This window comes from Bos taurus, chromosome 3 (genome assembly GCF_002263795.3).
Source record: "Bos taurus isolate L1 Dominette 01449 registration number 42190680 breed Hereford chromosome 3, ARS-UCD2.0, whole genome shotgun sequence".
NCBI classification, from domain to species: Eukaryota; Metazoa; Chordata; class Mammalia; order Artiodactyla; family Bovidae; genus Bos; species Bos taurus.
The window spans coordinates 120,314,778-120,331,700 of record NC_037330.1 but is presented as its reverse complement, the minus strand read 5'-3'; the positions used below and the strand labels follow the sequence as shown (position 1 = coordinate 120,331,700).

At 53.5% G+C, this 16,923-nt stretch overlaps 2 protein-coding genes across 11 annotated transcripts in view; one reads left to right on the top strand and one right to left on the bottom strand.

Moving 5' to 3' along the window:
- The window catches only part of MTERF4 (mitochondrial transcription termination factor 4), a 43,597-nt gene extending 41,300 nt beyond the window's left edge, over window positions 1-2,297 (top strand). Inside the window, exons 3-4 of the mRNA NM_001244226.1 lie at window positions 564-748; window positions 1,408-2,297. Of these exons, the coding sequence (NP_001231155.1) occupies window positions 564-748; window positions 1,408-1,749 (527 nt within the window). The 3' untranslated portion in view covers window positions 1,750-2,297. The remainder of the gene's footprint in view (window positions 1-563; window positions 749-1,407) is intronic.
- The window catches only part of SNED1 (sushi, nidogen and EGF like domains 1), a 75,350-nt gene continuing 60,587 nt past the window's right edge, over window positions 2,161-16,923 (bottom strand). Inside the window, exons 28-33 of one of the 10 annotated variants that reach the window (XM_024990344.2) lie at window positions 13,872-13,988; window positions 13,254-13,344; window positions 9,419-9,610; window positions 8,484-8,564; window positions 7,554-7,591; window positions 2,161-5,661 (exon numbers count right to left, since the gene is read on the bottom strand). In XM_024990344.2, the coding sequence (XP_024846112.1) occupies window positions 7,555-7,591; window positions 8,484-8,564; window positions 9,419-9,610; window positions 13,254-13,344; window positions 13,872-13,988 (518 nt within the window). In that variant the 3' untranslated portion in view covers window positions 2,161-5,661; window position 7,554. Of the gene's footprint in view, window positions 5,662-7,553; window positions 7,592-8,482; window positions 8,565-9,418; window positions 9,611-13,253; window positions 13,345-13,871; window positions 15,909-16,923 lie in introns of those variants that run through there. The other 9 variants (XM_024990345.2, XM_024990349.2, XM_024990350.2 and 6 more) reach the window with 9 other exon arrangements.

Genomic DNA, 16,923 nt, shown 5'->3' with positions numbered 1-16,923 from the left:
TCCCTCAGAAGTGCCTTAGTGTGGATGAGACCTGCGGCCCCTGCGAACCCGGAGATCAGTCTCTGTGCTTGTGCGTCAGGATTCTCGCTGTTACTATTACGCTGTTATTGTGGAACCACTTTTCATTGCGTTCTAGCTCCTAGGTCCTAAGATGTTGGTTGTGAATGTTTCAAGGACTGTTTTATTGCAGGAGGAAACAGGAGTCCAGAGCCCCAGTGTGGGAGAGACTGCTGCCTCAGCCTCCTGTCTGGCTTTCCCAGCACATCCCTGTGAAAGTCTCTTCTAGGCGAGGAGGGCACGAGGGGCCCTAGCATATGAAGCAGGCGCCTGTCAGCTGGGGCTGGGCAGTGAGGAGCGAGGGGCGTCACTGGGGAGTTGAGCCATTCTGGCCCCTTCTGCTTCCACAGTGCTCCTGGGAAGACGTATCTGAAGTTGGCACTCCTTCTGTGGAGGAGAGGATCCTTGTTTGTTTTTTAAATTCAGGCTTGATTTAGGTGTGGTTGGCCCCTTGGGTTTCTGGAATATCCTAAAATGATGTATTTGCCCTTTTTAATGATCTTCAGGGAAATTAAAGAGGGTGCTTTACTGTTGCCCTGAAATTTTCACCATGCGTCAGCGGGACATTGAAGTCATTGTTGGGGTCCTTAAGGAGAAGTGCCTTTTCACCGTGAAGCAAGTCACCGAGATTTTGCACAGGTGCCCGTATGTTCTTCGGGAGGACCCTGGTGAGCTGGAGTACAAATTTCAGGTAAGAATGGCTGGTGGCGTGCTGGGTAGCAGCAGGTTTCCAGTGCAGTCAGGGTCAGCTGACTCACCTGGGCAAGCAGACAAGGTCAAGATTAAACCCTCTTGGCCCAGCGCCAGCCAGAATTCAGTGTGGAGTCTTCTTCGCCACGGGTAAAAGATCTTCCGCAACTTTCCTGCCATTGATAACGGAATACTCAGGCCCCTTCTTAGAGTTCATATGAGACCTCTGCTTGAAATACCTAATTTAAAATTAGCTAGAACCTTTCTTTCAAATCTGTTGTGCATGTTGATCTTAGAAACGTAAGTATGAAGGTTGTTCCAAAGTTTCTGGTAACAACTTTGATGGCTTAGGTCAGATCCTAGATGTTTTCTGAATTATTTACCTATTTTTTTCATGGTCCCAGTTTTTCTTACCCCATGAAGGAAAATAGATCTTGATTTCTCCTTCCTGCCCTTTATTTTTTGCTGCATCTTTCTCGATATAAATTTGAAAATGCTTTGAAAGCTGTCGCCATCGTGCAGATGCTGGGGGTCACAGTGCTCTACCGCTGTTGACTAGTCAGGTTTCTCCGCGTGCTTTTGGACAGCTGCAGTTGGCTGTGCTTTAGGAACCTACCAGGCTTTTTGCAGCTGCCTTCCTAACCACGTCTGTGTCTCCAGTATGCCTATTTCAGGATGGGGATTAAACACGTGGACATTGTGAAGACGGACCTGCTGCAGTACTCCATGACCAAGACCAAACAGAGACACGTGTTCCTGGAGCGGCTGGGCCGGTACCAGACCCCTGACAAGAAGGGGCAGACACAGGTCCCCAACCCTTTACTGAAGGACATCCTCCGAGTTTCAGAAGCTGAGTTTCTGGCCAGAACAGCAGTTTCTTCTGCTGAGGAGTTTGAGGTTTTTAAGAAACTCTTGGCCCGGGAGGAAGAGGAGCCTGAGGGCTGCATGGCTGATGACGAGAGTCTGGATGAGGAGGAGGAGGAGGACAGGGAGGAGGAGTAGGAGCTGTGACGCATGGACTGCAGTGAAGGGAGCCCAGAGAGAGGAAAGGTTATTTTAATTTCCTCAAAGCTTTTGGAAACTTCACTTCATTCTTCTCAGGTTATTTTTTATTCTTAAACTGACCTTTTGATGAAAGAATGTTTGGAAATCACCTGAGAGGTAGACAGGCCACACTAAGCAGCAGATGCCTTGGCTCGATCGGTTGGGTTTCGTGTGGAGGGCCCTGCTCCATCCTGACCCACAGGCTGGGAGCTCCTGAAGTCGGGGGCTCAGTGCAGCAGCGTCTGGTGTTGCTGTTTCTCCGTCATCTGTGTTGGTGATAATTCTGTGACACAGTGGGGATGTTTCTTCTGGTTCAGGAGTCATTTTACATCCTTCTAGTGACAAAGAATTAGGAGAAGACAGTGAAGCCTTAGTACATCACAACAGTTTATTTTAATGACAACAAGTAGCAGATTTTCCACAAAAATACTCATGTTTTTAAATAAAAAATACGTCTTTGTAATTGCGTTCAGTATACAGCAGAGTAAAAGAAAGCTGACTGGTGACGTGTGGTTTGTCCTGCACAGTTTCTTGATGCCAGCGCTGTGAAGGGATGCTTTTTGCATTTCTGAACAACAGGCCCATCTCTGACCCGTGGGGGAACCTGCTTTTGTGCCAGCTCGGTCCAGGGGCCACATCCAGTCCTGATGTCTCTGGCAGCTATGGAGTGCTGACCTGGAGCATGCCAGAACATGGTCCAGATGGGGCTTCTGAGGCCAGGGGAGAATGCATGCCTGCCAGGGTCATGGGGTGTTGGGGTCTGGAGCCAGGGCCAGGGTCTGGGCTTGGTATCATTGCAGGGAGCTCCATGGCACCAGAGGTGGCCCCTTGGGGAGGCCACAGGTTCTGAGGAGCAACTTTGAAGAGCTGGGGTTGGGGAATGGGCTTGGGTGTATGCACCAGGGCTCCTCTCTGAGGTAGAGGCCCAGTCCTGGGGACACAAGCCCGGCAGGGGGGATGGGGGTCACTACATGTTCTGGGGGCTCTTCCCCGGCGATGGGCTGGCTGGCACAGGATTGATGCTGCAAAAGACATTTTTGGCGATGTGCCAAAACCTGAGACTCGTGGCACTTGGCTTCATTTTTCCTGCAGAGATGGTAGGTCCTGTCGGGTGGCAGTCCTCACTGGGGTGATCCTGACTCCTGGGAGTGCCGGCACCATCTGGGGTCAGTTGTGTCGTTAGGACCAGAGGGTGTGTGTGCGGCCTCAGGACAGGCCCGCAGCAGGCTGAGCCAGCCCAGAGGCAGTGGCGCCGAGGCTCAGACGCTGCGCCGAGGCCGCCTCTAGCAAACGCGCCTGTGTTGGTTAGTGAGAGCTTAAGATTCTAAATGGCTGCTTGTGTTGTTTCTCTTATGTAAAAGATTTTTTACGATAGTTCCTTTCCGCCCTGTGCTGGGGTGTCGTTGGGAGATGGGAGCCTTGTTTTACTCTGGGGACTGGCACCTGGAGCAGACGCTTGTGCCTCCAGGCTCGCGCTGGAGCACGACTGCGGAGATGCTTTCCGCCAAGGCCAGTGGCGCGTGAGTCCCTCCACGCGGGAGTCCAGCATCGGTGGCAGCAGTTCCGACCCAGCAGAGTTGCGGAGGTTGGCTGACACCGGGTGGACCCTTGTCTACTGGGGTGCTGGTGGGGGCAGCGAGGTGCTGCGTAGCTTTCCCCGTTGGCGCCGTGCCAGCCCTAGTGCAGGGGAAAGGGAGGTTTCACCTTCACTGCCTTCTCTGACCACGGGAACAAGGTTTCCTGTGCTCTTGTGTTGTGTGGCCTTTCGGTGGCTGGTGCTGTCCCTGGAACCTGGGGTGTTGCTCTTGTGCTCCCCATTTGGGGCTAGCAGAATCTTAAATTTAAGCTCGATTGTGTGGTCAGTTGATCCAAATTTTGATTAGCACAAGACTGCCTTGGCAGCCCATGATTGCTCCTTTTATGTCCACACAGAACTGTGTATGCCCCTGACAGTTTTCTGATTCCGTTTTACTCATTCCTTTGGGTGGACTCTGAGGATTTCCAAGGATGACTTTACAGTTTGACGAAGGAGCCATGTGGGCAAAAGCAGTGGCTCATTTGTAATGTTTCAATGATAAATTATAATTCCTTTAGCATCAGGAAGTCTTCTACTAGATATATAATTTATAAGACATCAAAAGGGGTTAATCGTAAGAACACAGCACCACGCTCTGGATTCAGTAGACTGTTTCTTGTAGGAACAGAGGCTTCTAAGGTCAAAACAGGAGCACGCTCCATTGGCCTTGTGGCTGAGGGCTTAAGGTTGTTACCGCGGCAGTGGCGCGTTCCACGCACTCCCCAGTGATCGCGCCATTGGCGCCTGGCGCCGCAGCTTCCATGGCGCAGCGGCAGGGCCCGGCGCAGCGCAGGTCAGCAGCGTGTGTGTACGTATGCGCTTTCCTTGGTTCTCCCGGTGCCGGGGCCCCGGGATTGCTCTCTGCCGTCTTCTCCAGGTGATCCTTGGAGACGGGGTACCTTCGGGAGTACAGTAAAGACGTCCTTGCTGGAAATGACAGAATGCATAATACACAGACATATGCACACAGAACTTTAATATAAGTAAAAAGCCTAAAATATAACTCTGTAAAAGTTTTTTTATAAAAGTTGAAAGGAAGGAGGCCTTTCTGGGCTGTAGTGCTGACTTGGAGCTGAATCACTGGGAGGTGCCCGGGGCTGGAGCTCCAGCCTGGGTTGGCTGTTAAACGCTCAGCACGGTGTGAGGTGGGCTTCGCAGCTTTGGTCCTCACCTCATCTGCAGCGGGGAAGCGTGCTGGAGAGCGGGCTGGCAGGATGATGCGGTGGTCGGCGTGTGAAGGAGGAGGGTGTGGAAGGTGGTGCATACTACCCGGTGGCCCCCAACAGCATTGCATGAGCTGTGGCCTCAGGGAGCCCTTTCCCAGCATCTAGTCTAGCCTCCCCAGCCGTGCCTCTCCACATCGCCTGGCTTGTGGGAGGAGCCCTGCTGTGCCTGGTGGACATGCTGCTTTGGCTTTCCAAGTGGGCTTGAAACATTGAGGTTTCCCTGAAACCCTTGAGGTCTTTGGTGCCTTGGTGGGACTTGTCATCCTGGGGATAGGCTGAAGCCTATGGCCTCAAAGACCAGGGCTGAGCTCAGCATGGCCCGTGGGCCGACTTGGCTCTGCCTGTTTTTGTAAATAAAGTTTTATTGGAACCCAGCCATCCCTCATCAGTCACACGTCTGTGGCTCCGTTTGTGCTGCAGCTGCAGGGCTGAGTCATTGCCGCAGTGACCGTCTGGTTCATAGACCCAAAATACTTCTGACTTTAATGGAAAAAGTTGTATATGAAAAGTGTTTAAGCTTCACCTTAGTGTTGGCTATCATTTTCTCTTTCAAAATCAGCTGGTCCATATGGCGGGTCACTACTTGCAAACGGTCAGCATGGACTGCTGGCGGAGGAGAGCCAGCCGAAGGGCTTCCAGTGCCTCACCTCTGCACCTTCTCCCAGCCCCGTGGTCTTTGCTTTGGAAGCTGTAGGTAGCAGTTCCTCCTCAGTTGGTGGTTGGTTCCTAAGGGGAGAATCCTTTTCTGATGTTGGAATCCGAAAGCTGGTTTCTGAAGGTTGCAGAAGCATTCCTGATGGGCAGCCTTGCTCCCCTGGGGCAGACGTGTGTGCACTGCCTGCTTAGAGCAGCCTGGGTTCTATCTGGTGAGGGTCTGTCCTGGAGGTCTCCCTGCCTGTGGCTGATGCCTGCCTGGCCTGGCCGACTGTCTTCAGAGGCCAGAGGAGGGAAGCTGCTCAGGCCACTGACTCCAGCCAGGACGCCGTTTTCAGTCTGATTTTAGACCTCATCTTCTTGGGCTTTAGAAACACGTGAGGTTGATGGAATGCAGCAGGAACATCCTGAGTCCTTAGAAGAGAAAACAGACCGGTTGTGAGGAGGAGGGCACTTGTGCGCATTCCTCTTCACACAGTGGCTCTGGGCTGTTGCCCCCAGAGGACCTAAAGGGCTCGCCCCTCCCTGCCTCGAGCTGTGGGCTTCGTCCCCTCTGCCGTGGGGGGTGGGGGGTGGGGCAGGCTTGTGGAGGACCAGCTGCGCCCTGGTGTCCGGGACAGCTCAGCCCCGAGGCCTACAGGCTGCTCCCTTCATGTGGCGATGCCGTGATCCCCTCTGAAGATGGGCTGTCCCTGGTCTCTCTGTTGAAATGAGTTCTTGCACTTTGGTCTTGGATGAACAGTTGTGTGTGAATTGTTGTTATGCTGTTGAGTCTCTAAGTCGTGTCCCACTCTGCGACCCCCTGGACTGTAGCCCACCAGGCTACCCCAGAGAAGTAAACATTCCCTGCTTATTTGTGTGTTTTCCGTGGTTTTAAGAACAGCAGTGGTAGTGCAGCATAGTGTTAGTTGCTCAGTCGTGTCCGAGTCTTTGTGACCCCATGAACTGTAGCCCGCCAGGCTCCTCTGTCCATGGAGTTCTCCAGCCAAGAAGACTGGAGTGGATTGTCATTCCTTTTGCCCTGGGATCTTCCTGACCCAGGGATCAAACCGAGGTCACTTGCACTGCAAGCAGATTCTTTACCGTCTGAGCTATAGGGAAGCACCTAAGAATAGGTATTCAGAATAGGTATTCTAAAAGCTAGTATTTGATAAGTTAATAGTTGAGGATTTCTTATTTGTTTTTATAGAAATGGATTTATTGGATGAGTTCTAATAAAATATATTATCTTTCAGGTGACTTATTGCAGTATAAACATTTCACACTCAAGTTGTATCTGTGGGTGGTGAACTTCGTGCAAGCCTGGGAGTGCATCTTCTGAGTACGTGGCGGTGGGGGGAGTGGGCCACCTGCCTGAGGTCACGTGTTCCCGCTCACGTGTGGCTGCCCCCCCGCCGCGGGCCCAGCCTCCTCCTTCCAAGATCTGCTTTAGTGTCAGCCTGGGCCTGCAGGGCTCTGCTGCTCCTGGTGTTTACAGAGGCCTCTGAGTAACAGGTGGCTGTGTGTGCAGCTGCTCTGCCCCGGCTGCCTCCCGCCTCTCCTGCACCACCGGGAAGACAGGCTTCTCGAGTGCCGAGCTGCCCTGGCCCAGCCAGAATGCCTCCTTTATTCCCAGGGCCATCATGCTGACAAGAAGCTGTGTCAAGCGCTAGGTGGGTCTCTGGGTTAGCCCAGCATCTTCTAGACTGTTGAGAAGACCTGCTCAGAGTTGCCACGTGGGGAGGTGCGAGTCACAGGGGGCTGAATTGCCAAAAGAGGTTTGGAAATGCTGGCATAAGTAAGAATAGTGTTAGAAGATCCCTTTTGTTTCAGGCTCTCTGAACGCTTAGGGTCCTGTGCACAAGCATTGGGCTCCCAGTGCAAGAGCCCCCAATGTGAGGTCAGTGCCCCCCCAGTGGCCGCCTCTGCAGGGCTGGGCGCTTCTGGAGCCCCTCCACCTCTGGCTCCAGGCTGCGCCTCTGTGTCCTCCCTGCGGGCCTGGCAGTCCCGCCTCCCTGAGGCAGGTGGGCTTCAGCCTCTGAGAGCTCAGCCAGCCCTCCATTGCTATTGCTGGTGACTGGGGAAGGTGTGTGTCTGCTGTTCGAGACAGAGTGGGGTTCAGTGTATTTGGGCTAAATTTATGTCTGTTGGGAGGCCTTAAGGATTATTTTCCTCACTCATCTTAACCCCCTTAGGAAGCTCTGAAAGCTTATGGTCCGAGAGTCTTTGACACAGAGCTGCACAGGGAGATGGCAGCCCGCCCGAGGACCCAGTGCTGGGGACACTCCTCAGACTTGGCAGCAGCTCTGTGGGCCCAGGGAACGTACCTTAAGATTTCTTCAGTGTAGGACTGTTACTTTGTTTCCTGAAATAATTGGAGAAATGTGGGTTATGAAAAAGAACGAGTCCCTCTGACCTGGCAGCTGCCTTAGCCCCAGCTCTCGGTCCTGAGACTGTCTGGTCTTTAGCTCACACGCTTTGCAGTTTGGGAGTGCGGTCAGTGAGACGAGGACACAGGTTAGCGTCTTACTCTCGGCACCCACTGGGCTTGGCGTGGGTGTCGTGGAGTGAAGGCAGGCAGGCACCTGCTGGGCCTGAGTGAATGGGGGTGTGGGGGACAGGGTCTGGGGAGGCAGGTGATGCGCTCGGGTCAGGCAGCAACGGGGCTTCGCCTGGACTCAGTAACGCGAGACCCAGGGCCTGTGGCACCTGGTTGGTCTGTGGAGAATGTGACTGAGGTTTGGACTCTGCTGTCTGTACTCAGGCAGCGCGTTGTATGATAATTCTGTGGCTACCTTGACCCCTTTGGGGAAAGACTTGGGTGAGAGTAAATAAAAAGTAGATAGAGGTTTACTGTATTTATATAATTGGGATTGTCAGTTACACTTCTTAATAGTAGTGCCAGATACTGTGTGAACTTCCATAACCAGAGTGATGCCTCAGCACCCACCCCGTGACTTCCTCTAGTGCCGCCCTGTGATCTTCCCAACCCCCACCCACCATGTAAGCTCCCATGGCACCCGCCCTGTGACCCACCAGCACGCCCTGTGACCCACCAGCACGCCCTGTGACCCACCAGCACGCCCCATGCCCATGGCGCCCATCTCTGTGCTGCTATACACATAGCCGGGCTGTACATCTTGGCAGCCGGGCCTAGCCATGGCCTGTGGCATCCCCTAGCCCCGGTCAGCAGGGCCACCCTGGCCCCGTTTCTCAGCGACCACCGTGGGCACAGCTCGGCCCCCCCCGGGACGCACCTGTCTGGAGCTCTGGTGCGGGTGCTCTCACAGCTCTCCTTGAAGCAGGTGTCCGGGTGCACTTTGTAGACTCTCTTATACCTGTGTCACCAGAGAGCTCTGTGAAGCCAGGGGCTGAGCGGAGTGTTGCCCAGCTCCTTCACCTAGGCCACACCAACCCACAGTAACTGTGCAGGCTTCTGAGGAAGGCTGTTGCTAAGGAAGGCTGTTTATTCCTAATAAAACTTTCTCCTATAGATGTGTTAAAATGTCAACATAAAAATTATGTAATTTTAAAACAACTTTATCCAGGTATAATTTTCATAAGATATGCCCATTTGAAGTATACATCCTGATGAGTGTTGACAAAGTCATGTAAGAGATAAAGCCTGCTGTTTCAAAGGCATGTCTTGCTTGAGATAGACGTTGTTGTTGCTGTTTGGTTGCTAAGCTGTGTCCTAGTCTTTGCGACCCCATGGGCTGTAACCCTCCAGGCTCATCTGTCCATGGGATTTCCCAGGCAGGAATACTGGAGTGGGTTGCCATTTCCTTCTCTGTGAGACAGGCTACTTGGCCCTACAGCTTTGAAACAGTAAGACTGTCCTCTTCTGGGAAGTTGATGGAGAAACCTTGGAGATGCAGGCGTTAGATGTGGGCGACATGTAGGACAGGAGTCTTTACCCCAGCCCTGCCTTACTAACTAGTGTACTCTGAGATGCCTCTGGAACTTAAGCCTCAGTTTCGTACAAAACGGGAATTCTTTATCCTGCCTCTGTCACAAGTTTATAGAGAACAACAAATGAGACATTAACGCTTTTGGAATGCTGGAGCTGTTTGAAAGAGATCCAGGGAGTTCAGTGGGTAAAACCCCAGCTCATGAGCTCAGTCTAGGAGAGCCTTAGGATCTGAAGCCTTAGCTAAGACTTCCATTTCCAGTCATCTGGCCGTGGCAGGACCTGGAATTAACCGCACGTGAACAACTGGAGAACTGGGCGAGATACAGGAAGTGAGTCTTCTCGGACGTTAGAGAACACTGCAGGACCGGCCTGAGGAGCAGGGGGCACACGAGCGCGGTGGCTGGGCGGCACTCCGCCAGTAGGCACTGTGTGGGCTGTGGTGGGTTCAGGGGGGTCCACGCAGTGGTTGCACTGAGTTGGTGAAACAAGAGATTGGAATTGGGGAAGCAGAGGTGGCAGGAATTTGTGAGTCAGAGGCCAGCAAGGAGGCAGCTGTGCAGAGGAAGAGCTCCAGACTTCTGGAGAAGGCTCCCCGTGGAGATGAAGCTGTGCGTGCACAGGGCGGACAGAGGTGAGCAGGGGGGAACACGGAGGAGCTGGACAGTCCCAGACCCAGAGTGGGGAGGTCCGGATTAACGGTAGGCTGTTTCAGGGCAGCAGAAACCCCAGAAAGGCCTTGCTTTAAAAGTGAGGCAGGATGAACCCCGGAATAAAGCTGTGCTAAAGCCACCCTAAAACAGGCCTCAAAGGGTCTGTCTGACTTGCCTTGCAGAAATCAAACAATAAAGGAGCCAAAGAAGGTCTGCTCTGAGCGCTTCTATTCAGTGCAGTGTTGGAAATGCTGCACACAGCACTCAGACGGGAAAATGAAACAGGTGTTCAGATTGGAAGACGGGGAATTGGCCCTGTCTGTAGATGAGATCACACTCTGTAGGGAACTGTAAAGTCTCCACACAAAAGCTATTAAATGAACTCAGCAAGGCAGCAGAATATAAGATTAATATACAGAAGTCTGTTGTGTTTCTTTACACTAATAATATCAGAAAGTTAAAAAAAACCTGCTTAAAATCACATAAAACAACAACAACCCAGGAATAAACTTAGCCAGGGAGATGAAATACCTATATGCTGAAAACTAAAACATTGATAGAGGAAGCTAAAGATGACTCAGAGAATTGGACACATATCCTGTGCTCTTGGATTGGCAGAATTAATATTGTTAAAATGGCCATACTCCCCCAAACAATCTACAAATTTAATGCAATCTTTTTCAAAACATCTATGAAATTCTCCATAGTACTAGAACAAATAATCCTGAACTTTATATAGAACCACAAAACACGAATTGCCAAGCAATCCCAAGAATAATGGACAAAGCTGGAAGTATAACCCAAGCTTCAGCCTATACTATAAAGCTACAGTGATCAAATCAGTGTAGTATTGGCACAAAAACAGACATACAGATCAGTTGAACAGAATAGAGAACCTAGAAATAAGCCCATACACATACTTATTGAGAACTTCAGACTTAGGAAGAACAACTAGGCCATTCAGGTATGACCTAAATCAAATCCCTTATCATACAGTGGAAATGCAAATAGATTCAAGGGGTTAGATCTGACAGATAGAGTGCCGGAAGAACTATGGACAGAGGTTTGTAACACTGTACAGCAGGCTGCGACCAAAACCATCCCCAAGAAAAAGAAATGCAAGAAGGCAAAATGGTTGTCTGAGGAGGCCTTACAAATAGCTGATAAGAGAAGTACAAAGCAAAGAAGAAAGGGGAAGATACACCCAACCGAATGCAGAGTTCCAGAGAACAGCAAGGAGAGAGAACGCCTTAAGTGAACAATGCAAAGCAATAGAGGAAAACAGTAGAATGGGAATGACTACCGATCTATCTCTTCAAGAAAATTAGGCATACTAAGGAGATATTTCATGCAAAGATGGGTACAATAAAGGACAGAAACGGTATGGACCTAACAGAAGCAGAAGAGATTAAGAAAAGGTGACAAGAAGGCACAGAAGAACTGTACAAAAAAGATTTTCATGACCCAGATAACCATGATGGTGTGATCACTCATCTAGAGCCAGACATCCTGGAATGCAAAGTCAGGTGAGCCTTAGGAAGCATCACTATGAACAAAGCTAGTGGAGGTGACAGAGTTCAGCTGAGCTGTTTAAAATCCTAAAAGATGGTGTGAAAGTGCTGTAATCAATATGCCAGCAAATTTTGGAAAATTCAGCAATGGCCACAGGACTGGAAAAGGTTAGTTTTCATGTTAATCTCAAAGGCAGTGCCAAAGAATGCTCAAACTGCTGTACAGCTGTGCTCATTTCACGTGCTAGCAAGGTAATGCTCAAATCCTTCAAGCTAGGCTTCAGCAGTATGTGAACCAAGAACTTCCAGATGTACAAGCTGGATTTAGAAAAGGCAGAGGAACCAGAGATCAAATTGCCGGCATCTGCTGGATCATAGAAAAAGCAAGAGAGTTCCAGAAAAACATCTGCTTCATTGATTATGCTAAAGCCTTTGACTGTGGATCACAACAAACTGGAAAATTCTTCGAGATGGGAATACCAGATCCACCTTACCTACCTCCCAAGAAACCTGTATGCAGGTTAAGAAGCAACAGTTAGAACCGGACATGGAACAATGGACTGTTTCCAGATTGGGAAAGGAGTGCGTCAAGGCTGTATGTGGTCACCCGGTTTGTTTAACTTCTGTGCAAAGTACATCATGCAAAATGCCGAGCTGGATGACTCACAGGCTGGAGTCAAGATTGCCAGGAGAAATATCAACAACCTCAGATACGCAGATGACACCACCCTAATGGCAGGAACAGAAGAGGAACTAAAGAACCTCTTGATGAGGGCAGAAGAGGAGAGTGAAAAAGCTGGCTTTAAAATTCAACATTCAAGCATCTGGTTCCATCACTTCACGGCAAATAGATGGGGGAAAAGTGGAAACGGTGAGATACTTTATTTTCTTGGGCTCCAAAATCATTGTGGATGGTGATCGCAGCCATGAAATTTCAAAAACGCTCGCTCCTTGGAAGAAAAGCTATCACAAACCTAGACACAGAGTATTAAAAAGCAGAGACATCATTGACAGCAAAGGCCCGTCTAGTCAAGGCTATGGTTTTTCCAGTGGTCATGTATGGATGTGAGAATTGGACCATAAAGCTGAGTGCAGAAGAATTGATGCTTTTGAACTGTGGTGTTGGAGAAGACTCTTTGAGAGTCCCTTGGACTGCAAGGAGATCCAACCAGTCCATTCTGAAGGAGATCAGTCCTGAATATTCATTGTAAAGACTGATGCTGAAGCTGAAACTGTGATACTTTGGTCACTTGATGTGAAGAGCTGACTCATTGGAAAAGACCCTGATGCTGGGAAAGATTGAAGGTGGGAGGAGAAGGGGAAGACGGGATGAGATGGTTGGATGGCATCACCGACTCAACGGATGTGAGTGTGAGCAGACTGGGGGGGATGGTGGAGGACAGGGAAGCCAGGCGTGCCGCAGTCCACGGGGTCAGAGTCGGCGTGACCTGGTGACGGAACACACCACCACCTGTGGCCCGTTAATGTGAGAAAGGAGCAGGGGCACACAGTGGCAGATGGGCTCTTCAGCCAGCAGCGTTGGTGAAGCTGGACGGCTCCATGTAAATCACAGCCCCTCACACCACGTACAAAAACCAATAGGCTGGAAGCCTTGAATGTAGGGCCTGATGCTGAAACCCTTAGAACACAGGCAAAAGAACCTTTGACATAAATCGAAACAATATTTTCTTAGATCAGTCTCCCAAGACGAAAGAAAAGCAAACACAAACAAATGGGCCCTAGTCAAACTTAAAAGCTTTTGCACAGCAAAGGAACGATCGACAAAACCAAAGGACAGCCTGTGGAATAGGGGGAAGTGTTCACAAATGGTATGACCAGCAAGGGGTCAGTGTCAAACGTGTTAGAGCTCAGGGTGCTGTGAGGACTGGGCAGAAGCACTTCAGGGCCAGGAGCACGCTGCAGGCGCGGCGAAGGCGGGGAGCAGGGACTTACACATGGCGACAGACGCCTCCTTCCCAGACCGGCATGGACTTGGTCTCTGAGAACAGCCGCGTGCAGGGCTGGGGCACCTTCGTGCAGGCTGCTGGCACAGAGGAGGAGGGCCGCTGCTCGCCAGGAGCTCACAGCCGCGTCCCCTCGTCCTGCAGCCACTGTGGTCCTGGCTTCTGCCCCGTGGCTTCCTGGGCTGGGTCCCTGTCCCGGCTGCTTAGCAACTGTGGGTGCTGCTCTGGGTTGGGGTCCTGGGAGCCTGCAGGCTGCTTTCCCTCTGGGCTCACCAGAGTCTTGGCCTGATAGGCCTAAGGGCTGTGTGTCTGGTGTGGGAACTTCTGTCCATCTGCCTCTCATCCTGGTCCCGGAAGTCTGAGGGCGGCAGGGCCCTCTCCCCGCCCCCCCCCCCACCTCCTGTCCCTGCGGAGTAACTGTCCCCAGAGCCCCCTGTTATCTGGGCAGTGGGCAGCCTGGAGGCTCACTTGCCTGCCAGCCTCCCTGCCCGTGCACTTGGAGGTCTGGGTGCTGTGACCGGGCCCCTGTCCGAGCCTACTGTGACAGGCATCTTAAGGCCAGGCCCTGGTGGCCCCAACAGGCAAGGGGGAGTGGTTCCAAACTCACCGAGCTCACAGTGTCTGCCTTTGAACCCTGGGCTGCAGTCACAGCTGTGGGCATCCTCACCGGGCACGCAGGTGCCTCCGTTCTGACAGGGGTTTTCTGAGCAGTTCCCAGGGGCGTCTGCAAATGGGTCATGAGCTGTTAGCTTCAGGCCCCACAGGAGGGCCAGGAAGCATCACCGTTGCTGCCTCCTGCTGTCCCCAACAGCAGTGGGCCCAAGGGGTGGTCAGAGCGCCGAGGGGAGAGTGTGGCCTGTGTGCCCACCCTGAGCCCCTAAGCCCGGGGAGCGGAGGAGGCAGGGTGGAGCGGTTCCTCTGGCCTCAGTGCCGAGCCGTCGCACGGCGGAGGAGCCTGGGCCCACGGCTCCTGTCATGGCTGGGCTCTGCTCGGTCCAGAGAGCCTTCTCCCCCTGCTGGTCTGTGCCCCGCGCCCCACGTTTCCGCTGAGTTTGCCCTGTGCATGGGGCTCTTCTGCTTGGAATGCAGAGGCCAACCCTCGAGAGCCCTCCTCGTTTTCCAGTGCCTGTCCCCAAGCCCTGACCAGGCAGCCTCTGTGCTGCGGCCACTGCCTGCCTCCTGACGGCATGGCACGGCAGGGCGGGAGCTGCAAGCAGGCCAGTCAGTGGCGCTGCCAGGGAGGGGCAGAGCTGGCCTTGCCCCGTCAGCGTCCACCGTCCGATCCAGCCGCTCCCCCGCCGTCCCCCTGGCAGCCTCCCTGTGAGGTGCCGCCTGGGCAGACTCCACCGCCCCCCACTCCACCCCGCCGTGGCCTCCTGGGTTCTGTCGGCTGCTCCCCTTCCTCCTCGGGTCTACTTCACTTTCCTTCGCCCCTTTCTGCCCTCCAGCTTTCCACGTTCTTTTGTGTTTCCTGGTTTGCTAAAGGGAGCTGAGGGCTTGAAGATGCCTTTTATTGTGAAAAAGGCAAAGCTTAACAGTTTAGGGCATGAAGAACCCCGCAAGCCACCACTCGGTTTCAGTTAGGAGCATCTGCCCGGCTGGCTTCCCCTGTTTCTGGCTTTCCATCTGCTTTCTTTAGTTGAAGCATTAATTTCAAAGCAGTTTGCAGAAACCATTCCACCTGTAAACGCGTCAGCAAGCATCTAGGACACAAAGACTGAGGGTTCCCGTGGAAGCGCAGCGCTGCTCTAGAGTTCCAGCGGTCGTGCCGTGCGTCGAGTCCAGGTGCCGCCTTTACCACGTGCTTTCTTCTCAGGCTGGCCGACGCTTGTGCCGTGCCTGGGACCCTGGACCTGGGGTTGTGTGCAGCAGAGGGTCTTTCACCAGGGCCCCGCCTTCTGTGGCCTCGGTCTACTGAATCCCGAGTTCATCATCTCACACACACTACAGTAAATAAACTGAAGCCTGTTTTGAACAGGCTGGGGACGAGGATGCGGCTGTGCCCTGCGGTGGGGCAGTGGGCTCCCGTACGGGGGACAAATCACGGGGTCGGGAGGCTCAGGTCCTGCCTGCAGGCCACCTGTGTGTGGGACGGAGGTGGCTCCCGGGGGATGTGACCCGCATAGTCCAGAAGCTGTCCTGGGTGAGAAGAGGGAAACAGGAACACCAGCCAGCCCCCACATTCACTCCACGTTCCCAGAACGGCAGGTTGCCATCTTGGGACTCCTCCAGGAGGGGCCCTGACCCGGAGATCTGCTTGGTGAGCAGATGCCAAACAGGGGCGTTAACTGTGCCCTTGGGCATCCTTTCCTTGAGAAAATGAAGTCTGACAGCTTCCAGAGAGAAGGGGCAGGTCAGTCTAGAAGGAAGCGAGAACACAGCTGATCGCAGTGGCAGGGCAGACAACTGTGGACTGATGGACGAAGAACCGAGAGGGACTGAGCCCCGAGTCCTGCACCCAGGGAAACTGTCGAGTGTGTGTTTCAGGCCCAGAGGGCCTCGGGAGCTTGGAAAGTTCCGTGTAAAGTTCCACATGGACCTTGGCAAGCTGAGAGCGCCAGGAACAGCCCAGGCCCTGACAGGCAGTGCCCAGATGGCCCCACGGGACAGCAAGCCTTCTACAGAGAGGCCCAGGGCAGACAGGCTGTGGGACAGAGGAGGGGCCACGGTGAGCCACTGACCGCGCCGGCCCTGGAGAGATCCACCAGGGCCCAGCGTGCGCTCACAGCTGTCCTGCTGGCAGGATCCCGAAACCCGGCCAACCCTGCACACTGCCCACTGCTGGAAGGAGGCCAGCCTGGTGGCCCACTCAGAAGACAGCTCAGGCTCTCTTCACGTGGGCGCCTCCACATCCCAAAGCAGGAGCTGTGGGCAGGGCAGAGAGCCGCACTGCTGACAGCAGCAGGCGGCCCCGGAGCCCTTGGAGTGAGCTCCTGGGGGCCAGGCGCTGGGCGGAGAGGGCGCATGCGCCGGAGGGGTGCGAGACGCCACCGCCGAGGAGAGCCCGCTGTGCTCAGGCACCATGCGGGCAGAGACCCCGCCCTTCCCTGCCACCTGGCCTCTGGTGGAGCAGCGGACAGCAGCACAGAGCGGGGCTCGCGGGTTCCCAGGAGGACGGCGGCAGGAGGCCGCTCACTGCTTGGGCTCTGGCTAATAGGTGGGTGCCTGGGCTGACGGCCGTTACTTTAGCAAAAGCTAACTAACCAGACTCACTGAGGAGGGGCTGGCCTCGTCTGATCGTGAGCCTGACGGAGCCAAAGTGTGACTCGCTCAGTCCTGTCTGTCTCTTTGCGACCCTGTGGACTGTAGCCCACCAGGCTCCTCTGTCCATGGGATTTCCCAGGCAAGAGTACTGGAGTGGGTTGCCAGTCCCTTCTCCAGAGGGTCTTCCCATCCCAGGGATCAAACCCAGGTCTCCTGCATTGCAGGCAGATTCTTCACTGTCTGAGCCACCAGGGAGCCAGAGGCCAGGACTGGTTCTGCCCCCTGGAGGCCTCTGCAGAGCTCCTGTGCTGCCACTGCAACCATCTCACACCCTTAAGGCCTCGTCCTCCACGTTCGCAAACGCCGCAGGTGCCGGTTGCGTCCGGGGCCAGCCTGGAGCACCCCTGGTCTCTCCTCCAGGGGACCCAGGAGAGGCCATTCCATGCCCCTCTGGT